Source organism: Orycteropus afer, unplaced genomic scaffold (assembly GCF_000298275.1).
Source record: "Orycteropus afer afer isolate SDZICR_OR568_19922 unplaced genomic scaffold, OryAfe1.0 scaffold00083, whole genome shotgun sequence".
In the NCBI taxonomy this organism is placed as follows: Eukaryota; Metazoa; Chordata; class Mammalia; order Tubulidentata; family Orycteropodidae; genus Orycteropus; species Orycteropus afer.
In genome coordinates, this window is record NW_006921670.1 from 8752858 (window position 1) to 8777898 (window position 25041).

Consider the following 25041-nt stretch of genomic DNA (forward strand, 5'->3'; position numbering starts at 1 on the left):
TGTGTGTGTGAGGTGGGGCAACCTTTTCACGTTAGGGATTATTTCCTTTAGCTATATTCCCAGAAGTGGGATTTCTCAGCCAGACTGAGGAAGCGACTCCCTTAGTAGCCCCAGGAGGACCCCACTCAGAGGGGCCTTTGTCAACAGCTGGTCCCAAATGACACCACTGACGTCCAACCAGTGGTCAGCAGACGAGCTGGGGGCGGGCAAGTCTGCCTGTGGGATCCTTTTCCTGCCATTAAGGTAACACCTGGGAGGTGATTAAAGACCCCTGACTGTGGCCACTGTGGCTCACTTCCCACGTGTAAGGAGTGCCAGGGGGCGCCTCTGCCAGCCCATTTCCAGCTGCATGTGGTTGGGATGAGGCGGGTGACAGGGAGGGCAGCCGGGACGGGCCATGCACAGGGCTGGCGAATGGCCACGGTAAACACTGGCGCCTGTCCTGCTGCTGGGAGGGATGTGCCTCTGAAGCATCTGTTCAAACACAGCAGGCCCGGAAAATGCCCAGGGTGACCCCAAATGCCATCCAGGGCCCGGGCTGCTCCAAAACAAGCCAGGTGAAGGGCATGCTGGCCAGGCACTCGGGACGCATGGCCTGCTGATAATGCCCCTTTTCAGGCCCTCGGCCCAGTGTCTGGCTTGGGGCGTATGTGTGGTTATGGGGTATTTTTAAAGAGCCTTCACACGACACTTATTTCATGTTTATTTCTCCGAGTTCCAACCAAGCCCTTGGGCCGTGGCCCGCAAACAAGCACAGTGTCTGTGGGCCCGGCCTGTCCTCCGTGGGGTGTGTTGTTTTGCTGTTGATGGCCTTGGCATTCTCTGCCCAGGACAGAGCAGGCTTCTTCCCCACGTCACAAGTCTAGACTGCCCGAAGCTGGGGCTGGCGCCAGGGGTGGGGGGCACAGAGAGACCACTGGTGGGAACCATCACAGGGAGAACGGAAAGAGGAGGCACACACCTGCCCTGTGAGCCGCCGGACGACCAGGTGGCTCACACTTGCCACGCTTGGCTCCTGGGAGCCCTTCCTGGAGCATCGTGACCCCCCACTCCAGGCAAGAGAAGTGAGGATGGAGAGCTCGTCTCAGACCACCAGCTGGACGGGAGCCAGGACCACAGGTTCTTGCTTTAACTAGAGCAGCAACCAGAGACGGGGTGGGAGGCATGGGCGTGGGCCACACATGCCATCGGCGGGCCACTGGGAGAGGCAGTCATGTGGTTGCTGAGAGATGCTCTCCAACGGTCGGTACCGTCTGAGTGCACCTTCCTGAGGCCCAGGACACAGGTTTGTCACGCTGTCAGTTGAGCGAGCCCTCCTGAGTCAAGAGCTCTGCCCCTTCCTTACAGCCACAAACAGGCCTGTCCTGGACCAGGCCACACAGGCCTCAGGGACAAGGAGACGTATCGGCTCTGAGTCCCGCGGACACAGAGGAGATGGCCACAGGGATGCAGTGACAATTCTGGGGTTCAGTGCTAGTCAGAGGAAGGGATAGGGGCTGGGTGCCCAGAGATGTGTCTAGTCCGACCCCACAGGGCAGGCTGGGTCCTGGGGAACACAGTGGTGTCAGCCGAGCTGCTACGAGGACAGGGAAGGCTGGTGCAAGCTGAAGGGTCAGCAGGTGCGAGGCCACTCCGGAGAGAGAAAGGACCACATGTTCAGGGAAATGGCAACTGCTGGAGGAGACAGCCCCGAGAACGAGGAAAGGGGGAGACAGGGACTGGGGCTGGCGGGGACCAGGAGGAATAGCCCAGAGCTCGGCCATTGTCCCCGATGCCAAATCACCAATCACTAGAGATGCTGGAGGAGAAGGCCGGGGTGGGGATGGGCTCCCCAGCTGGGCAGGGCTCTCATCAGCCCCCCGGCCTGTGTAGCCACTGCAAGAGGCTGGTTGAAAAACCGGGCTCTACTATTACCAACCAAAAAACCCCACAAGATCTGAACACCAGTGATGCAAACCTACCGTTCCCTTCCCACAGGGTGGGGAAACCGAGGCACAGAGGCAGGGAGGCCCCCCTAGTGCCACAGGGGCCCACTCGCAGCCCACTGCCCTCTCACCCCAGCGCCCAGCAGCCTCCCTGTGGATCGCACCCCAATGCTGCCTGCTGGGCCCCTGGAGGCCCAGTGGCTGGAGGCTCTCTGAGCCTGCTCCGTCTGTCCCCACAAGTCTGGTCTGTGTCAGCCTCCCACCCAACCCCCTCCAGGACCACTGCATTTCCATAGTGACCAGGGGAAGAAAGCAGTGCATGCAGAAAGACGCACAGCACGCAGTGGGTTCTTTTTTCAGGCCCTAATCTCCATCAGATCAACAGCTGTCCAGTTTGGAGAGGAGGGGGCCTGGCTCTGACGTGCAACACCCCAGACCCAGCGTCTGCCGCTCAATGGCCTCCGTCACCTGCACTTGGGCCAAGGCTGGGGAAGAGTGGGGAGGGCGTGAAAAAAAGGACAGGAAGAAGCCTCTTAAGTTTACCTCACAAAACAGTGGTGTTTACGGAGCTGATGACGGTCCGAAGTTGTTTAGTTTGACATTAAAATGTTCGGCATTCTTCCCCCTAGCAAGAAACGCATCGGAGCTGCTGAAGTATAAAGCCAAATAAACAGGGGCAACTTGAGCCGTCATGCGAGTTCAAGGAGCGACACGTTGTCTCCAGCTGTCCGCCAGGATGAGAGGCACGGCTTCAAAGCGCTGAGGCGGTGCGACCCTTTCATCACGCCAGGGCCCAGCTGGCCCAGCGCAGGGGTAGGGGAGTCGCGTCTGCTGCACTGCACCCAGCACCTGGGGCGTCTGTGGGGGGCTTCCTCTTGGGCCCTGGCAGGAATCCCTGAGCTTCACCCCTTCTCTTGTCTTGTCCCCCTGCTTAGTAGCCTTGAGCGTCACCTGGATAGCTGTCTGTCTTCTCACTGGATCCTGACAGATAACGGTCATCTTCACTTGGCAGAGAACAAAAGAAGGCTCTGAGGAATCAAGCACGTCCAAGGTCACAAAATCAGTCCAGGGCAGAGCTGTCCCGTGACCCCAACGTCAGTGAAGGCAACAAGGAACCAAGAGGAAGGGAAGCTTCTGGCCCCAGGAAGATCGATAAGCAGGGGTTCGTTGGGTGGATTCCTGGCAGGAGTCATCTCCAGTACAAGGCGTCACCTACAGCCCAAAGCCTGGGCTCACTCTCTGCATCCCTCCAGCTCAGAACATGCATCTATCCTTTATATAAACATTCAGCATTCTCATCAAAGATTTTATAGAAGCATCCTGATCAAAAGGGGGAAAGTGTAGAACAGAATTTTAAATTCACATGGAATCCAGACTTTCTGGAGCCATGGAGGCTGGTCTGCCTATGCCCCTGACTCCTGAACCTGACATCCACCTGCCAGTGCACAGCTTCGATCCAGACTCTGTTGACTGTCTCAAACTGAGCCTGGCCAGCTGACCCTGGAGTCCTGTGGCCCACTCCAAGACGTGTCCTCTCTCAGTCTCCTGCGTGAGCCACAGCAGCAGGGCCAAACATTTGATTCCTCTTTTCCTCTCACTTCTGACTGCATTTCAAAATGCAGTCTGAGCTCAAGCACTGCTCATCATCTTGAGTGCTGCCACCGCAGACGGAGCGGAGCCCCCGACATCTCAGGCCTGTACCCCTGGAGTGGTCTCCTAGCTGGTCTCCTTACTTGATGCAGTCACCTCTATTCTTTTTAACAGTCTCTACTTAGCACAGAAAGTTTTTAATTAGCATGTCAATCAGACCACATCAACCCCCGGTGAATAGTCCGAGCTTGCAAATCTAGAACACAATCCTCACCCGTCCCCAGCCCATAAGGCCCTGCACGGCCCAGCTCCTGTCTATCTCCTTGACCTCCCCTCCTCCCGTCCTCTCCCTCCCCATCCTCCAGGCACGTTGACCTGGCTTGCCCCCAAGCTCACCTAGCTTGTGCCCACTGCAGGTCCCTGCACTGGTCCCCTCTCAGCCTGCAGAGGAGACCCTCTCTAGATCTTCCAATGGTGGCTTCCTCCTCTTCACTGGGCCCCTTCATTTTGCTCCCTTCCCTTAAATCTGGACAGGCCTTTGTAACTGCCTCGGCCAATGGAGTTCACTGGGAGTGATCTCCTGGGCGACACCGTCAGAATGCCATGTCCTTCCATCTTGTTCTCTTGGGATGCCAGAACCCAGCCGCCATGCTGTGAGGAAGTCTATCCGCCCATGCGGAAGGACCACGAGGAGAGACTGCCCGGATGCGATCTGGCTGACAGTCGACACCGACAATCAACACACCTGAAGAAGCGTCCGAGTGACTCCAGCACCTGCCACCACCACCCTCCACCTCCGAGTCTCCCAGAGGAGGTGCCAACATTGTGGGGCAGGGACAAGACGTCCCTGGTCTGGCCCATCTGAACTCGTGATCCACAGAACCCATGAGCAGGATAGAAGGGTGTTTTAGCACTAAGGTTTTTTATGCAGTGATTGTACCTGGAATACAACCCCAGAGCTGTCACCCCTCCAGCACGCTCCACCATGTTTATTTTATTTAGTTTTTAACTTTCTACTGTGATGTGGCTGCAATTTTACAAAGCAGATTTCATTTTACATTTTGTTTTGTGACGCTAATTACAATGCCCGCAATGTAATAGCTCTCCTCCCACCTCCTCCCTCTGGGTACCCCTTCCGTCTGTTTCCCACCTACACGTTCCTGCCCGCCTGGCTTGGGAGTGAGATAAATTCCAGGCCCACGGGGTGATGTGGGGCCACAGTCTCGACGGTTTCACCAGTCTCTATCTGACCAGTAATCCTGGTCGTGTTTTACATTTTTGAATTTTGTTCACATTTTCCTCCCACTCTCTCCAGATCTCCAATTTTGAGCCCTTTCCAAGTCTACCACGTTATTTTGTTTTCTTATTTTCCAGTGCACTGACCTGACCTGACTTTACCAAATTATGTTCTTACTTGTCTGTTGTCTCTCCCCACCCCCACCACAAAAGTTCCCAAGCTGATGTTGCTCGTCACTGGCCGGTATACAGCAGGCGCTCAGCACACCTTCATGGACTAGACAAGCGGCTGAATGCCAGGTGAGAGACTCTAACACAGCGCCTCCCACCTTCCATGACAGTGTGCTTGCTCCTGCTGTCTCACAACCTGGGCGCCCAGCGAGAGACTCAGGGTGACTGTGTGCTGAGAAGCCAGTCCCACTGCAAACAACCCAAGGACCCGAGGGTTCAGTAACTCAAGGTAGAGATGGTCGGTGAAAACATCTGGATAAGTGCGCTCATTAATGGCTTCAGAGAAGAAGGGGCTCTGCCTTGTGGAGACAAGAAAAAATTACCCACTGCTGGCTTTAATTTAAGATAAAAAAAAATCTTATTCTATTAGGCTAAATATCACTCTTACGCCCAATTGCATGGAGTTTGGAATAATGTTTTTCAGACAGAACTACTGCTATTTCAAGTAATTACAAGGCTAAAAGCAGTCATTTGAGGCTGAGTGAGGGTCTCATCATGGTTTCAATTCCCTCCGGTGTCATTTTCTGTAATATTTGAGAAATTCCTCAATAAAGATGTCAAACAGAGAGTAGGTTTGGCTCCCAGGAGGACTAGCTGGCCTCCTTCCAGGACGCAGGCATAGGCGAGCTATCTCCACAAGAAAATAACCTTATTCACGTGAAAGAAAAGGCTCAACTGTGAATGCACAGCAGGAAGATGGCTCTTATTCCATCAGCCTCGATTCTCCTAAGTAGCTCAGGGTTCCTCAAGCTGTGCAACTCACTCCCCCGTGACCAGGGTTTTCTCCAGCCCTCGTGACCAAAGAATTCCACAGTGCCTCAGAGGGGAAAGTTACAAACAGACAAGACTCTTTTGACCTAGACTTCTGGGGATTAAACAACCAGGGCTTTGAACCGGTTCAGACCGATTCAGTCATGGCTGATGAAGCGACCCTGGAACAGACCTGACTTTTTTTAAGTGTAGGTAGGTGGACTGGAACAGTAACCAGAACGGGAAAAACTACCTATCAGTGTCCTGCTAGAAACTTAATCTCCCTGTTGGAAAACAAAGGCAGTGTGTGTTACATACCAACCAAATCTCTTGAACAGTTGAGTCAAAAACAACAGTGCCCGGCTCAAAGATGGCAGCCGACTGCACCACTGTGCATGCGTATTGTGCAGCACATTACTGGCAATGACCCAATTCTGATCAAGCTCCTGAAAGTGCTCACTACACCTCTTTGGAGTCTCTCCTTCCAAGGCTTCAACTCATAATCTTTCCCATTCTGGCTATCTTTCTGCTTCTCCTAATTTTAAAAATTTGGATCTGTTCTGGTTTTGCTAGGACTGAACCAGTTTGAAGACCCATAAACAATGGAGAGATGCAAACAGCTTCACTGTCCCCAGTGGGTGAGGGCCCATGGGGTGAGGCACGGTGGCTGACCAGGTGGTGAGAACGAGAACCTTCTGGAAACCATTCACCTTCTCAGGAGCAGGCCGTAGGCTCTAATTTCATCAAGCAGCATGGCCACACTGCCTCCTGAGGCCCAGCAGGTCACTGGCTGGCTGTGAGCAACAGGGAGTAGTGGGGATTGTGGCAAACAGAACAGCATGCCCCCCAAAGGGGGCAGCCACAGGAAACCTCCTGCTAGCTGCTGTCGGTACCACACTTAGTCTAGGGCAAGAGGTGCTCCTGCACTGGACCTCATGTTTAGGAGACCCTGCTGTGCCCCTTCTATGGCTGTAGCCTATCCAGAGGAAGTAAGGAATCCACAGGACCAGAGGCAATGTGCAGCTAGAACACACCTACCCTTTCAGACTCTGAAATTCCCTTCCCAATGCTCCCGAGCCTATTTGTTTTTGGAAGGACAGATGGCACTTAGGTCTCAGCAGTAGCAAAGAGCTGACTGCTGTGGGGCCTGTGGCCTGAGCCTGTACCTGGGTTAGGGTGTCCATGGGGGTGTGAGACACAGTGCAGGATGGCGATGGGGGAGGAAACACTGGCAAAAATTCCAAGGAGACGAGAATTCTAAATTCCAACCTGATCTTCCAGGCCATGAGCCAGTTGCCATCGAGTCAATTCTGATTCACGGAGACTCCATGCGCGTCAGAGAGAACTGGGCTCCATAGGGGCTTCAGTGGCTGTTCTGGGGAGCTGACCACCAGGCTTTTTTGCCAAGATGTCTCTGGGTGGGCTCGAACCTCCAGCCTTCTGAGTAGCAGCTAAGTATGTGTATCATCTGCATCACTCAGGCACTACTCCCAATCACTGGGAAGGAATATTCATCAAGGTCGGAAAATGGAGTCTATTCCAGTTTAGGGAACTGATGCTAAATATCAGACCTGTGGGAAGTGGGCGGGCCTCCAATTACACTCTTGCCCCAAGTGCCCCGAACGACAGGGGCTGGGTGACAGTGGCCAAGTGGGAAGGAGGCTGGAAATGTTCATCCCATTTTTATGTGTCAGCATTTCAGTGCTGATAAATAGTCCAACCACCACCATCGTCATCAACAACACGAAGCCTGTGAGGATGAAGACATCGTGTCTGCAGGCTGGCGGGGACGGGGCTGGCAGTGGGGATCTTCTGCTCCCGTATGATGACAGCACGTGGCACCTGTGCAGAACTTCACAGGTACATACAGCTCTCTGCACCTATTTCACATTTAATCATCATGTCAACCCTCTGAGACGAATTCCCACCCCACTTCCTAGTCCGGGGAACTGAAGTGTGGAAGGTGTGAGGAACTGCTCCAAATGAGATGACTTCTGAGTGGCAGGCCAGCCGACTGTTATGCAATTGGTTTCAGCCAATGTTTATCAGTCCCTGTGGTCTGACAACTGTACCCAAAACAAAAAAACAAACTTACAGAGACCCACGCTGTGTTTCCAAGGCTGTGAATCTTTACAGAAGCAGACAGCTTCATCTTCCTTCCACAGAGCAGCTAGTGGGTTTGAACCACTGACCTTTTGGTTAGCGGCCAAATCCCGTAACCACTGCACCACCAGAGCTCCATTGACACTGTACCCAGCCCCTTAATTCTTAGAGCCCTTTCCAGATGAGACCTGCAGGGTTCACCCAGCTGGCCTGAGGCCACATGGTCAACCAGGCTCGGAGCCAGTTAGAACCAGCTCTCAGCTCCCCGGTGCTGCAACTCGTCTCTCGTGTTGGAGACGTCTGTTTGTTGGGGAGGGTGGCCCACAACTGAAAGTGGCAGTATGGCAGCGCGAGCCTTTTCCTGACTGCCATCTGTGGGACTTAGAGGCACGTGAAGTTACAATCTGTCTCGGAGGAGGTGGGGGGAGGCTTGCTCATTTTTTTTTTTTTTTTAAAAGGAATCAGTGTGAAAAGAATTACTGTGGAAACAATATGGTGAAAACAAAGGACAGATTTCACTGTTCCCCTGGGACCCGGCGGGGTCAGGCACTGAAGGCACTGGGCCTACCTGCTGCAGCCAAGAACTTACAAACAGTGGGGACTGTCAGCTCACCCCTTTATTCTCTTCCTCAACAGCCTGATCAATTACTGAAACATACCCACTGTCATCGGAAATAGGGACAACGGGTAAAGCTAAGTGCTTAGGATTCAGTGAGTGGACACTTGTATAATACGGAGCTTGGCGTCTGGGACGATCAGTGTCATAGATGATGCAACCCGAGCTCTGCTGCCTCCATGCCACTCCCCACCCCTCCGCACATCTGACCTCAGCTTCAAGGAGCTCCGCACGGGCAGTGGCCTCCCCCAGCAAACTTTTCCCAGACTTCTGAGAGCCTGAGCAATGCCACCTCCTCTTTGAAGCCCCCCAGGGAGTCGGCCACTTCACCCCTCTCCCTCAGCCCAGGCAGAGGGCCTCACAGGTCGCCTGGGGCTGCAGCAGGCTGCTGTCCAAACCTCAGCATCAGCACTTATTTTGGGTGGAATTTCACACTCACGGATCGGTTTCTGTAACAAGCTCCTCTGAGACCCAGTGTGCGTTAAATCAAATCAGGCGGGGAAATCTGAAGGCAACACAGTTGCCCTGAGGGAAAGTTCCAGAGAACCCAGGGCCGCAACCTCCTTACATGCACACCAGAAAACCAGCAGGCCCACTGGAAGGCTTGCCAAGCCCTTCTAGAAAGCAGTATATTGAAAGCCATACAAAATCAAACAAGCCTTTGACCCAATAGTTCCACAGTGGGAAGTATTCCTCAGGACACAAAAGGGAAAACAGAGGAAAATAATACAAGTTTTCTGGATTCTACTGGCAAGAAAAAAAGCTATAGTCAATGTTTTACCACCAAGGGGTAGCCAACTCTCCTAGAGCATTAGTGATGTCTCTTTTTTGATGACTCAGCACCCACTAAGGGCAACCACTTCACCCACAGGGGGTCATTTCATCCTCACATACAACTTTGTCACATAGCACCTTCAGCCCACTTCACAGTGGGGAAGAATGAGGCTCAGAGACCGTGATGACAGTAAGAACTACCGGGCAGGGAGTGCCGGGCTCACTTCTCAGTGTTGTGTGGCCATCACCTTAGTTATTGCTCACAAGAGCTCTGTGAGCCACCTACTCCGATAGCCTCCTTTAACCAGCAAGGCCCACAGAAGTTATGTCACATATCCCAGCCACGTTCCTGACAAACCCACACTTGTTCAGGTCACTCAACCAGTGGCCCAATAGGGCTTGGGACCCATGTCTTTTCTACCATGAGATATTGTTCCTCTTTGATGAGCTTTGAACCACCTCTGGCCTAGCCACTTCTGGACTGTTGCCTGTCAGTATCACTTCTACAATACTGAACCTGGTGTCTGGCAATGGTGGCCACAGGAGCTACCTAAAATGCCTGGGACACACATGATGTTAACGGGAAAAGCAAGACACACAAGCAAGACCCAGGCTGACCATCTGATCAGCATAAGAGTGAAAACACTGGCTACGGAGAGAAGACTGAAAAGACACACACCAACATCACTAAAAATGGCTTACAAGTTTTTTCTTCCTACACATCTATGTTTTTCCAATTTTATGTGGCACGCTTGCACTACTCGCTTTTCTAAGGCTGGTTTAAAATACATACTTGACTCACGTGTCTGGAGTTATACAAGAGTCCTCAAGGAGCCAGAGCAAGGCAAGCCTTCCCCAGTCCCCAGCTGTGCGAGCCGGAGCTGGGAAACAGGCTGGAGTGGGCCCCACAGGCAGGTGGCCTGCTGGGTAGAGTGGGCCCGGCAGGCAGGTGGGCGGGCACGGCCACCTCACTCACCCAGGCAGTTGTGTCCATCATGTGCCAACATGAAGCCATCAAAGCAGGTGCATCTGTAGTTCCCTGGGATGTTGATGCACTCATGCACACAGCCCCCGTTGTAGAAGTCATTCTCACACTCGTCGATGTCTGCAAAACGAGGGACATGAGAGGTGTCAGAGGGAGAGCCCAGGGTCCCCCCATCTTGCTGCTGAAGTCACGGTGACATGAGTGGCTAGGGGATGACTTAACTATGTATTGAGGTCCTTGCTGGTGGCTGGGGGAGGTAAGGATTACAAAGATGAAGTTCCTGGCTCTGCACCAAGGCTGGCCACCGCCTTACAAGCAGAGCAATATGCCGGGCACGGTGTGGGCACCTTCTCCACACAACTTCAACCAGCCGCAATCACATGGAAGAAGGCACCATTCAAGTCCAAATCTGCCTCCCTGGAAAGTCTCTTAACACTGACAGCGTGGAGGGATCCTGTCTACCATCCCTGAGAACTGGCTAGCCAGGCTCCTTGGAAGGCTCCTAGATACAGCGAGCTCCTTAGTTGTGTGGCAGGGGATATTGGGTAAAATTAACTTTGCACACAGGCGGAAAAGGCAGCCAATAAAAAACCTCTGGAAAGAGAGAAAACCCCATCTACTCCCCCAGTTTCCTTCCACATCAGCATCTGAAGCCTGGATTCCTACTGCCCCAGCTTTCTTGATGTAACAAAGGTTTCTGTCTCACAGACAATGGCCAGTGGCCTTTGTAAAGGTCATCTTTTTTTGCTGTTTTAAGGATTTTTCAATTTTCACTTCAGGGGCCAGAGGGGTATCAGTTCTGGAGCTCCAGAGAGATTGTTGAGATCTTGGGGGGTAATAGGAAGAGCCCCAGTTATCAAGCAATGAAGTGCTTCCATGCCCAAGCCCTGCTCCCAACAGTTGACAGGCCACTATCTCTTCAATTCCACACTGACTCAGTGCAATCATCATCATCATCATCATCATCTCAATTTTACAACAGCACTAAAGAAACTGAGGCACAGGGAGGCTACAAAGTTGCCAAGGGTCATACACCCAGGAAGTGGTACCAGTGGCTTGAGAGCCCAAAGGAGCCTAACTCCGGTCCTGCCGGGGTCCTTCTGGGAGCATGAACCACGGTGGCGCCAGCCATAGCGAGAGCATGTTAGCAACGGGTTGGGGGCCTCTCTCCTTGCGACTTTGCCGGGTCTTCAGACTCCCCTGCGCTAAGTCATCCAGATTCGCCCACCTCAACCAAAACTGGCCTTGACCCACAAAGGTCGCAGGATAAGCAGGGGAAGCAAGGGAAACGGTGGAGCCGGAACCGGAAGTGCCCCAGCCGAGCCAACCGGAAGTGCCTTGCAAGGGGAGAAAGCCTGGGAGGAAATCTACCAGGTCAAAGAGGCAGTTGAGGCTGGGTTTCAGCTATAAAAGCAGGGATGGCAGCAGCCTGAAAAAGGGGGGATCCTGTGGCAAGCCTGATCGTCCCTCAAATACCTGAGGCTCTGGTGCAGGGAGGTACAGAGCTTGTTCTGTCCACACTGATCCAGCGCGGCTGAGCTGGGGGAACTCACGGGGAGCCAATGAACGTTCACTGGAAGGAATACCTGTCTGGAAGGCAGAGGCTTAGAAGGTAGTGAGCTCCCTGACTCCAGAGGTGACCAAGCTCTGGCTGTACACCTGCCTCCCACAGATCGTGCTAAGCAGAGGGCATAACTGCAGTAAAAGCAGCAGCATCCGAGGCGCCCAAGTACAGGGTCTGGGCTGTGCAGCCCACTGCTGGTGCCTAGCAACCAGCTTGCTAAGGGAAGAACAAAGTGTCCCGGATGTCCAAAGGCTCAAGAAACAGGAGGCATCCCTGCAGCTGCCTGCAGTGGCCATCTGCATGGACCATCCTCCAGCACTGGGAAGCCGATTCAATTCTGCAACTCATGTGATTGTTTTTAATATGATATGCAATGCACTTAGGGATTTTAAATGACATTAAAGGAGGATGGAAGATTTTTATGTTTCTCAAAAAGTTATATTGGTTTATAAAGGCTGAGAGATACTGTTCGCTTCCCAATTTCTGTTTCTAGCCCTGACCTCTCATCAGAGCCCCAGAAACACCAATTTAACTGCCTCGCCCCTGGCTCTGTAGACACTACAAAGACAAGGTCCAACTTCAACCCACCAACTCTCCTCCCTCGGGATCACCATCCAGAGAACTCATCTCCCTCTCCCTCACATCTAATCACCCACCAAAAGGTGGCTTCTCTACACCCCTAACACGGCCACAGCCTACCCATTGGCTGCCCATTCCCACTACCTGTCAGCCTCACCATCACCGCTCACCTGATCTGAACGGGCAGACCCCTAACTCTTCCCTCTCTCCCTTCATCTGAACAGGCAACTCAGGGCACATTGGCATGTCTCACCCCTGGGGGTGGAGCCTGATCGGTCTATGCCAAATAGCACATGCTGTGGAATCAGCATTAGCAACTACTACTGGTCAGAGTTTTCATATTACTTGGTTCTACAATCCACACCAATGGAAGGAGTAGTCAAGAAATCAGACGATGTATAGCACTGGGCAAATCTGTTGCAAAAGACCTCTTTCAAGTGCTGAAGAGAAAAGATGTCTCTTTGAGGACTAAGGTGCACCTAACCTAAGCCACGGTGTTTTCAATCACCTCATATGCCTGTGAGAGCTGGACAGTGAGTAAGGAAGACTGAAGAAGAGTTCATGCTTTGGAGTTATGGTGTTGGGGAAGAATACTGAAAGTACCATGGGCTGTCAGAAGAACTGGGAAATCTATCCTGGAAGAATTGCATCTGGAATGCTCTTTGGAAGCAAGAATGGCCAGACTTCGTCTCACCTACTTTGGTCATATTGTCAGAAGGAACCATTTTCTGGAGAAGGATGTCATGGTTTGTAAAGTGGAGGGTCAGTGAAATGGGAAAGCCTTCAAGGAGATGGACTGACACAGTGGCTGCAACGATGGGCTCAGGTATGGCAAGGATTGTGAGGCTGGCACAGGACCAGACGGTGTTTGGTTCTGTTGTGTATAGGGTCGCTATGGGCTGGAGCCAACTAGACGGCACCTGACAACAACAACAACTGGTCCCAGAGTGGGCACGTGACTAAGGTTGGATCAATCTGGACTGAAAGGAAGGACTTATATTCCATTGTTGGGTAAAGGGATTCCCTGGCTCAGAAAGAGGTACCTCTGAAGGAAGTAGGTGAGTATCCACCCCTGAAATGCACATCAGCCCTTTAATTCTCACAGTAACTCTCTGGAGTAGGTGCTTTAAATTACATTTTACGGTTGAGCAAACTGAAGTGTAGAGGGGTTAGGTAACTATTCAAGGTCACATAGTGGTAGGGCAAGGGTCAGAACAAAGGTGTTTTAGTTGAAAAACCCTACGCTCATTTCTAATAAGTTAGAATCCCTGTGACATGCAAGACATTGGCCAAGTGCTCTACACTTGTCATTTCACCATTGGTGCATTTTCACTGTGCACCAAGAAAGTATGTCCAGTCATCCACCCTTCCATTCACTCTCCATCCATCCAGTTACACATATGCACATCCAAACACATGTCCATCTCACTCTTCAAATATTCAGCCAGCCATGCATCCATTCACTCATCCACCCAATCACCTATCCACCCACCAATTAACCACCCATCACCCCATAACCTAGCCATTCAAATACCTACCCAGCCATCCTTACATTTACCCATCTATGCTAAAGTCTATCCATCCAAATATCCAGTCAGCTGATGATCCTTCCATTCACCCCATAACCTACTCACCCCTTTAAAGCCTACCCATTCATCTGTTTATCCAGCCAAACGTATGCACGTATATCAAACATCCATCTGTCCATCCATTTATCTAAATATTCAGGTACCACCCATCATTCCATTCATCCAAACATGCATTCACTCACCCTATTGGGCCTAAACAGTCATCCATCTATGTGTTGACCTATGCAACCACCCATCTACACACACACACACACACCCATCCATACATTGAAATATCTACCCATTTATCAGTTTATCCAGCCCAAAACATCTACCCATCCATTTATCCAAACTTCATTTGCCCACCCATGCCCACCCATCCATTTCTTCAAACTCATTCAAACAGCTTACAAAATACATACCATAAAATTATTAGAAAGTAGAAGTTAGGACAAAGGAAAAATTAAAAAAAAAAAACAACAACAAGGATTTAAGAGTAAGATAAAAACAGTGAAATACATTTGCAGAAGTATACTGGCAAAATGTGGCACAAATACAAAAGAGAGGCCACAATATGGCTGTGAGCTTCCTAGAAGCCAAGGCAAATAACAAAACATAACTGGTGGCTGGTTCATCACATCCATAAAATGCAATTTAACAAGCTCCTTTTCTAGGGACAACGTCAGACCAATGTCTCTTCCCCAGATTAGAACAATAATACACCCCAATTGGCCTGGCATTGTTATTGCTGGGTGTAACTATCAACAGCACCCTTTGCCCTATCAAAATGATAAGCGTTGGTCACTATGCCCATAAGAAGGAATTCTGGTGATGCAGTAGTTAAAGTGAGTAGATAAGGCTGGTGGTTGGAACCTACCAGCAACTCCACAGGAGCAAGATGGGACAGTCTGCTTCCATAAAGAGGACAGCGGGTGTGGTTTTTTGGTCTTGGTTGGTATACCCATAAGGCATGATAAAGAGGTCACTGAGGAGTCCACAAACAATTCTTTTTTTTTTTTTTTTTACATTGCCCTTCTCTTCCCCAAAATCGATACTTATCTCTATCTGTCTAACAGTGTTCCCTCCCCTCCCCTCCCACCCCTGGTAACCAACAAAGAAAATTTCCTTCCATAGATAAACCTTTCCTTGAATTTTACAATAACAGACTAACACAATATTTGTCCTTCACAGACAATTCTTGCCTCCTCACAGGACAGGCCACAGTAGTTCCAATCTATGGCAACACGCACTGCAAGCATCTCTTCCCTTAATTCACCCCAAAGAGCTCCCCCAGGTCTGAGAAGCACCCACTCCCTCTGCTCCCCAGGCCTGAACTGCTGTCACAGGCTACCTAGGACAGCCAGCCTTACCTCCCCGCAGCCCGGATGGAAGATGTCTGGTCACCACCCAAACATGCCCATCCCTCCAGCCCGCCATGTTCCGTTTGTACCTTGAATGTTCATTTTTGCAATCCCATGAGCCCCTTCCTTTAGTACATTAGAGATAAACACACAAACCAACCCAACAGCAAAGTCTCTGCCAAAGCGAGTGGACTTGTTGTTGTCCAAACACATCTGGGGATAGATGGGAGGAGGCCACTCCAGCCCCCAAGATGCCCATCCTGTTCAGACCACTCATCAAGGATGGTGAAGGTCACAGAATGAAGCACAAGCACTGGGGTTGGGGAGTGGAGTGGGCGGAGCAGAGCTCACCGCAAGTTTTATTCTTAAAGGGCCCAAAGACTGGAGTGTCTTTACGTGAAACATGGCCACTGGTCCCCAATTTTGAGGGAGGAGTTCCAGGGTGGTGCAAGCAATTAATGCCCTTGGCTGCTACTGAAAGGAGCCTAGAGGCTCCTTGGAAGAAGGCCTGCCAACCTATTTCTGAACACAGCCACTGAAAGCCTTATGGAGTGCACAAGAGGGCGTCGTAAGTCAGAATTGACTTGACAGCAACTGGTTCTTTCGAGGGAAGCTGGGAGCAGCAAACCCTCTTCATTCAGAAAGAGCAGAACCTTGGGGCTGTTGCTTCGGGCTTCCCTCAGAAAAGCATTGGGCAGGGGAGAAGGCCCTGGCAGGTCCTAGACAAGACGTCCCCAGCCCTGAGCTTCTGTGTCCCTGTATGTACAATGGAAGCACCATTGTCCTCTCTGAGGGCTGCTGGGAGAATTGCATACAATTCATTACATAGGATGGCGCCTGAGAGGTTCACGGGCCAGGGGATGCTTCTGGAAATCACCTTCGAAGCACGGCTACCCATTTCGGGGTCCATTCGTAATTCCTGTCTGTTCTCTGTTGTCACTGGGTATCGACCACACAGCTGCTACATCCAGCCTTGGGCCTGACACACAGTAGATGACCGAAAGGTGGGTGAGGGGATAGAGAGGGTCCCAGTGAGGACACCACCAGCTCTGTCCCTTAGGTGCTCAGTGGACCTTTCGGACCTCTGTCTCTTTTTTGCAAAATGAAAAGTGCCAACTTTTCCTCTGATAGCAGCTAGGGGCTCTCTGCAGGGGGCGAAGTTGTGTTTATGTGACACGTTCCTGTCTCCCCCTCCTGTTCTGCTGCGCTTCCCACCGGGTCCCGTCTGTGACCAGAAAGCGCCCTGACCCCCAGCTTCAATCCAATCACCACAAGACGCCCCCAATCTGGCCTTCCTAGTCTCTCCTAGGGCCTGCCAAGGCCCCTGGAGGGTGCAAACGGTTTGCACTTGACTACTGACCTAAAGATTGGAGGTTTGAAGCCACTTAGTGGCCATGGAAGACAGGCCTGGTAATGTGGTTCTGGAAAGGTGGCAGCCAAGGAAACCACGTGGAGCAGTCTTCTCTGGAACACGTGTCGTCACCAGGAGCTAGAACTGACTTGATGGCAGGTGGTTTGGTTTGATTTTTCAGGCCCTGCCAGTGACAGTCCACACATGGGGCTGTCACACCCCAGCCCTGGGCTCGGACTCCAGTTCCCCTTTCTGGGGCAAGCTCTGGCCCCCCACCCCTTCCCTGTCACCTCACAACAGCTCTGCCTGGAAGGCACAGGAGGGCATAGTGCTGACCCAGCGTGCCTTCCCAGGCCTAGCCATGTGTCTGGCATTCAGAGGATCACAGGAAGGGCCAAGGGAAAAGGGGTGTGCAGGTCCCTCCAGCTTGCAGCAGACATCTACTGGTACTTCTGAGACCCCAGCATGCTGGCTGCATCTCTGACTCCTCCCAGCAACCCTCAGAAGGGGACCCAATGACTGTCCCCACGTTACAGAGGAGGCAAGGGAGAGAAGAACCAATTCGTCCAGGATTGAACCCAGGCTTTTGGGTTCCAAAGGCCAGCCTTTTTCCTTCGCCCCTGCTGGTTCAGTGCAAGAAAGTGCCTAACAAGTGCCGTTGTATAAACAATACAGACGTGGTATATATCACGTGATCTTATTTTATGACTAAGTAAGGTGCAGGACCCGGCAGTGTTCCGTCATGTCGCACATGGGCTCGCTATGAATGCAAACTGACTCAATGGCACCTAACAACACAATAACATGGATGCTCAGAGCTTCACTGGACCCTGACATCATCTGGTACAGTTGTTGTTGTTGTTGTTATGTGCCGTCGAGTCGGACCCGACTCCTAGAGACCCCTCCCTGGGTTTCCGAGGCAGTATCACTACGGAAGTAGGTTGCCCCATCTTCCTTCCGAGGAGTGGCTGGTGGGTTTGAACCGCCAGCCTTCTGGTTAGCAGTCAAGTGCCTTAGGCACTATGCCACCAGAGCTCCCTGTTGTTGTTGTTAGGTGTCCTCAAGTGGGCTCTGACTCAGTGGCCCTGTGGACAGTAGAACGCAACACGGCCTGGTCCCGCGCCAGCCTCACAATCCTTGCTATGCCTGGGTCCACTGTTACAGCCACTGGGTCAGTCCATCTTGTTGAGGGTCTTCCCCTTTCTCACTGACCCTCTTCTTTACTAAGCATGGTGTCCTTCTCTAGGGACTGGTTCCTTCTGACGTGACCAATGTAGGTGAAACTATGTCTGGCCATTCTCACTTCTAAAGAGCATTCTGGCTGCACTTTTTCCACGACAGATTCATTCGTTCTTCTGGCTTCACGGCATCTTCAGTATTCTTTGCCAACACCACAATTCAAAGGCATCAACTCTCTGTCTTCCGTGTTCACTGTCCAGTGAGGCTATTTGAAAAGACCATGGTTTGGGTTAGGGGCACCTTAGTCTTCAAAGCAACATCTTTTTGCAGTAGATTTGCCTGGTGCAATACGTCATTTGATTTCCTGACTGCTGCTTCCATTGGTGTTGATTGTGGATCCAAGTAAAATGAAATCCTTGACAACTTCAATCTTTTCTCCATTTATTGTGATGTTGTTTATTGTCCAGTTATGAGGATTTTCATTTTCTTTATGTTGAGGTACAATCCATACTGAAGGCGGTAGTCTTTGATCTTCATCAGTAAGTGCTTCAAGTCATCTTCACTTTCACCAAGCAAAGTTGTGTCATCTGCATATCTCAGCCTGTTAATGAGTCTTCCTCCAATCCTGCTGCTGCTTTAGCTCCATATAGTCCAGTTTCTCGGATTATTTGCTCAGCATACAGATTGAACAAGTATGGTGAAAGGATACAACCCAGACATGTGCCCTTCCTGATTTTAAACTTGCAGTATCCCCTTGTTCTGTTCAAACAGCAGTCTCTTGGTCTATACACAGGTTCCTCATGAGCACAATTAAGTGTTCTGGAATTCCCATTCTTTGCAACATTATTCATAATTTGTTATGAGCCACACAGTCAAATGCATTTACATAGTTAATAAAACAGAAGTAAACACCTTTCTGGTATTCTTTGCTTTCAGCCAAGATCCATCTGACATCAGCAATGATATCCCTCGTTCCATGTCCTCTTCTGAATCCAGCTTGCATTTCTGGAAGTTCCCTGTCAATATACTGCTGCAACTGTTTTTGAATTATCTTCAGCAAGATCTTACTTGTGTGTGATATTAATGATACTGTTCTATAATTTCCACATTCTGTGGGATCACCTTTCTTTGGAATGGGTACAAATATGGATCTCTTCCAGTCAGTTGGCCAGTTACCCACCTTCCAGATTACTTGGCATAACCGAGTGAGTGTCTCCAGTGCTGCATCCATTTGTTGAAACATCTCAATGGGTATTCCGTCGATTCTTGGAGCCTTGTTTTTTGTCAATTCCTTCAGTGCAATTTGGACTTCTTCCTTCGATACCACTGGTTCTTGATCATATGCCACCTCCCGAAACAGCTGAACATCAACCAATTCTTTTTGGTACAGAGACTCTGTGTATTCCTTCCATCTTTTTTTGATGGTTTCCTGCATCATTCAATATACTGCTCCTAGCTCATAGAATCTTTCAATATTGTAACTTGAGGCTTGAATTTTTCTTTCAGTTCTTTCAGCTTGAGAAATGTTGAGCATGTTCTTCCCTTTTGGTTTTCTAACTCAAGGTCTTTGCACATTTCATTATAATACTTTGTCTTCTCAAGCTGCTCTTTGAAATCTTCTGGTCGGCTCTTTTATTTCATCATTTCTTTCATTCACACTAGCTACTCTCCACTTAAAAGCAAATTTCATAGTCTGAGACCCATTTTAATCTTTTCTTTCTTTCTGTCCTTTCAACAACCTTTTGCTTTCTTCATGGATGATGTTCTTGATGTCGTCCCACAATTAGACTGGTTTTCAGTCACTGGTGTTCAACGCGTCAAACCTATTCTTTAGATGATGCTTAAATTTATGTGGCATATAATCAAAGTAATATTTTGGCTCTCGTGAACTTGTTTTAATTACTTTCAGCTTCAACTTGAACTTGCATATGAGCAGTTGATGGTCTGTTCCACAATCAGCTCCTGGCCTTGTTTTGACTGAAGACACTGAGCTTTTCCATTGCCTCCTGCCACAGATGTAGTCAATCTGATTCCTGTGTACTCCATCTGGCGAAGTCCACGTGTATAGCCATTGTTCATGTTGTTGAAAAAGATATTTGCAATGAATAGTCAGTCGTTGGTCTTATAAAATTTTATCATGCAATTTCCAGCATCATTTCTACCACCAAGACCATATTCTCCAATTACCAGTGATTCTTCTTTGTTTCCAACTTTTGCATTCCAATCACCAGTGATAATTAACACATCTCGATTGCATGTTTGGTCAATTCCAGACTGCAGAAGTTGGTAAACATCTTCACTTTCTTCATCTTTGACTTCTGTTGTTTGGTGCATAAATTTAAGCAATAGTCGTATTAACTGGTCTTCCTTGTACTTGTAGGCATATGGATATTATCCTATCACTGACAGCATTGTACTTCAGGATAGAGCTTGAAATATTCTTCTTGATGATGAATATGACACTATTCCTCTTCAATTTGTCATTCCCTGAATAGTAGATCATATGGTTGTCTGATTCACAATGGCCAAAAACAGTCCATTTCAGCTCACTAATGCCTAGGACATCAATCCATATGCATTTCATTTAATTTTTGACAACTTTCAATTTTCCTAGATTCATACTTCGTAATTACACATTCTGATTATTAATAGATGTTTGCAGCTGTTTCTTCCCATTTTGAGTCATGCCACATCAGCAAATGGAAGTCCCAAAAGCTTTACTCCATCATTAAGGTCGGCTCTATTCTGAGGAGGCAGTTCTTCCTCAGTTGTGTTTTGAGCGCCTTCCGACCTGAGGGGCTTATCTTCCAGCATTGTATCAGACAATGTTTCAGGGCTATTCATAAAGTTTCCAATAATCTATCAGATAGCGTTTCACTGCTATTCATAAGGTTTTCACTGGCCAATACTTTGAGAAGTGGATGGCCCCTTCTTTCTTCCGAGTCTGTCTTAGTCTGGAAGCTCTGCTGAAACCTGTCCACCATGGGTGACCCTGTTGGTGTGTGAAATACCGGTGGCACAGCCTCCAGCCTCACAGCAACATGCAAGACACCAGAGTACGACAGACTGACAGACGAGCGGTGTCCAGTTACTCTCCTCAAACTAGGATCCCCTTGTCAAGCGAGGCTTGCCCCGCATTTGCTGAGGCAATGTGATGTGGTCGATGGGGACTGGCGGGGGGCCTCTGCCTCCCCATAGTCTCCCTGCCTTTCACCTCCTCCTCCCTGTCCCCCCTCCCTTCCTCCCTGTCCCCCCTCCCCTCTTCCTGTCCCTCCTCCCCTCCTTCCTGTCCCTCCTCCCCTCCTTCCTGTCCCTCCTCTCATCATCATCACCAGCTCCACAGCTGAAGCCACCATATGACCATCTGCTTCCAGTCCCCAGGGGTGCCCTACCCCCTGCCCCAGGATCTAGTCCCAGTCCAGGGCCCCTCCTGACCTGGCCCCCACTGGCCCTCCTCCGGGTCCTCCATGCCAGTCCTGGCTCTCACTCTGGCCACAGTCAGCCGTAGGGAGGATTCTCAGATACACACTGATGGTGAAGAGCAGGTCGAATCAGAATATCCCTTGACTGCCCTTATATCAGCCTTAGTGGGCCCGGGCAGGTGGGGAGGCTATGTCCACCCACTGTCCTATATGTAACTAGCAATTTCCTGCGTAGTCACGCATAATACATGCTGTAAACAAATGCCAGGAACAAAGAGGATTGAGAGCCCTTTAGGTATTTTATTATTATTATTTCTTTTTTTTGCAATTTTCACCTAGCTGAATTTGCTAAAGTTAGATGTGAAAGGCGGGCCCCTGGCTGTGCACGTGTCCGAGGCCACACTTGGCCCAGAACCGTCATCCTTTTGTCTGCCGGTAAACGCTGACCTCCGACGGGACCGGTGTACACATCACCTCTCGGCAGCTGGCCTGGCATGCCATCTCCAAAATACATCCTTGGGATGGTCACTGCCAGCAAGTCCCCTGCTAGGAGTCTGCACCCCCCGCCAGCCTGAGCCTCAACTCCCTGTGGGCCCGGGCCTGGCACAGAGCATTGTCTCCATGGGTTTGTGCTGTCTGGACCGAAGATGTGACATCGAGCCTCTGCCAATGTCCGAGGACACTTGCGGTGGGCAGTGGCCTGATTGGCTGGGCGCCGGTGCCAATGAGATGTGGCCATGGCATCCTCTAGGGGCTGACCAGCCAAGTGGACTCCAGCATCCAGCCAGGGCCACCCAGCAAGCTTCTCAGGAATGGATGTCTTTTGGGAGAGGAGGAGGGAGGGCAGGGCCCTTGGGCATCACCGCCAACTCCACGCCAGGCCCTAGGGAAGAGGCTTCTGTAACTTGACCCTCCTCACAGCCTGCGAAGTGGGTGTGACTTGCTTCCACTTAGCTGAGGGGGAGACAGAGGCACAGCATGGCTGGCCACCTTGCCCCCGGCTCCCAGCCAGTGGCCGTGTTCATGGGAACCGCATCCCTGCTATGTATGAGATGGGTATTTTAAAAAGTACTCTAAAAAGTCAGTAAGGGGAAAGAGGGGAAGTGATGTCATGTGCGTGGTTATATATTTTTAATTCCAAGGTTGAGAAGCAACGACAGGGATGGTTTGTAGGAGCAGAGAAGAATGGGCAGTCGCAGATGCCGGGCTGAAGACCACCAGACGGCTCACGTCTGAGCACTCCTGCCCCTTCCCCAGCTCGGACTCTTTTCTTTCTTTTTCATAAAAACTCAATTCCCAACAGAAGGAAGCTCCCAACAACCAACACCGCAGAGAACAGAACAGGGAACTGCTCGTTGTGGGAATTTCAAGATGTCACTGGGTTCCAACCTCTCCACACTAAAATGGCAGCACGTCCAGTCCCCACATGAGGCTTTGTGCCAACACTGGTCTGGAACCCAAACACAGTGAGTTTGTTTTTTTTCTTTTTATTCAAAATTGATTCCCGCTGCTCCATAAAACATATATTTAGTCGGTGGTGCCTAGGTTCTAGAAAATTCTATTGCAGTGAATCAGAGTTCCTTCTCATTTTATGTCCACACTATTTTAGGGCATTTTCCTAAAAATCAGGAGTGAGAGGGAATGTTCCCCAAATGAGGATTTTCAAGCACCCCCACTCCCCACCCTGGGAGATCATTACTGAAAAGGTCTTCTCGATTCTCCTTGGAGGTAGGATTCTGGGCGACCTTCTTTGGGGCCAGGGGAGACTAAACGCTGGAACAAAGCTCCCTTTCCTGCTGGGCCACTAGCGCCGTCCTTGCCTTTGTCTGTGCGCCTTAGGGGAAACCAGGCCCTTCTGAGATCAGGCGACTGTTCTTGGAGAGACGTATGGCTTAGGAAGGAGTCCTTATTGATGAATAAGCCTTAATCCGGTTTGTTGGCTAATTACGCTGGTGAGAAGGTCGTTTCTGGGGGCTGTCTTGCAGGAAGGATTAAGCCCTCTGTCTCCTGTGGTGCGGGGTTAAGCTCTGGGTTCGTAATGGCTGAGTAATGAAACCTGCTCTCTGTGGGCCCCTGGCGTCCATCGGTCAGGTTTCCCTTCTGCCGAGACAATGCCCAAAGTGGGCTCAGCAGTTAATTACTGGAACAGTCAGAGGTCACGCAAAACTCACTCACATCTCTATGCTTGTCTGTTCCTAACAGCACACGGTGGCCATGGCTCAGCTGGCGGGTGGGAAGGCCACCCCGTAGCTGAGAGACGCTGCTCAGGGACCTCTCTGTGCGGCCCTTCAGACTTCCACACTTTTGCCCATGCTGGTCCCTCTACCTGGGGTGCTTTCCTTTCCAAAAATGGCCACTCACATACTTGGCGTCAACATCACCACCTCCACGCAGACATGGCCCTTGCACCCTCTGGGCCCTGTGGCTTCTCTGAACCAAAACCAAACCCACTGCCGTCAACTCCAGTCCTGTTCACAGCAATCCCGTGTGTGTCCAAGTGGACTGCCCTGTAGGGTTTTCTTGGTCGTCATCTCTATAGAAGCGAATGCCAGGCCTTTCTCCCACAATGCGGCTGGTGGATAGGAACTGCCAACCTTTAGGTTTGTGCTACCCAGAGACCTGCTCCCTGAACAGAGGTCACCAGTGTTCTGTGTGTGTTCACTTGCTCTGTGTAGCCTTTGAGGCTGTGAGTTCCCTGGGGTAAAGGACTGTGTCTAGTTCAGCTGGAGCCTTAGAACCCAGCAGTGTGTTCAACAAAAGTGTGCAGAATGCCAAGCACATGGATAGTCCTCATGCTCGCACACTCTGGGGTGGACCCCCAACAATGTACAGGGCTGTGTGTGACCCTTCCCACAGGACGACACTGAGCGGTGGGTCCCAGCATCTCCATTTCAGTGAAGGAGACTGAGCCTCAGAGCGATCATCTGACCTGCCCAGGGTCACACAGCCAGGTATCAGGGTCGTCAGGATTGAGCCAGGCAGCCTGGCATCAATGGACTGCCATCCCAGCTGCACACACGGTTTGATTCCATGTCTATAAAGTGACCCAACAGGCAAATCTACTGAGACAGTGTTATCGATTGAATTGTGTCCCCCAAACATATATGTTGTCTATTCCAACCCCTATGCCTGTGGTCATAATCCACTCAGGAATGTGCTGTCTTTGTGATGCCAATGAAGCAGGATGAGAGGAGGGTATGTCTTAAGTCAATTTCTTGTGAGATATAAAAGAGATTAAACTAGGCAGTGAGAAGCAGAGATGGGGGAAGAGAGATGCCAGGCCATGAAGATGCCCAGGAGCAAAAGCTCAAAGAGACAAGGTCCTGCCCCCGAGCCAAGCTGTTCATGCTTTCCTCTTTCCCTCAAAACCACCCAGAACCTTCCCTGGGGGCTGCTCCTGGACTATGATGTCAGGCCTAACTGACACAGAAGAACCGTGACCAAAGGAAGGCTGACCATCCGGAGGGTTTGAGAGGAAGATAAGGAGGGGTTCTCTGTCAGCCCTGAGGAAGCCCCCCACCATCCCTGCTGCTAAGTACTGCCTGGTTGTTCTCCTGCCCCCTCAGCAACCCAGGCACGTTAACATGAGTTGATTCTGACCCACAGCGCCCCTAGCAGACAGAGTGGAACTGCACCACAGGGTCTCCAAGGCTGTCAGTCTTCACGGAAGCAAAGCCCAAACCACACCCATGCAATGCAGTGGATTCCAACTCACAGCGCCCCTAGAGGACAGAGTGGAGAACTGCCCCACAGGGTCTCCAAGGCTGTCAGTCTTCACAGAAGCAAAGCCCAAACCACACCCACTGC

General features: G+C 50.7%; 1 protein-coding gene across 1 annotated transcript in view; it reads right to left on the bottom strand.

The window, feature by feature from the left end:
• The window catches only part of SCUBE1 (signal peptide, CUB domain and EGF like domain containing 1), a 188451-nt gene that overhangs the window by 112422 nt on the left and 50988 nt on the right, over window positions 1-25041 (bottom strand). Inside the window, exon 3 of the mRNA XM_007941796.1 lies at window positions 10202-10330. Within this exon, the coding sequence (XP_007939987.1) occupies window positions 10202-10330 (129 nt within the window). The remainder of the gene's footprint in view (window positions 1-10201; window positions 10331-25041) is intronic.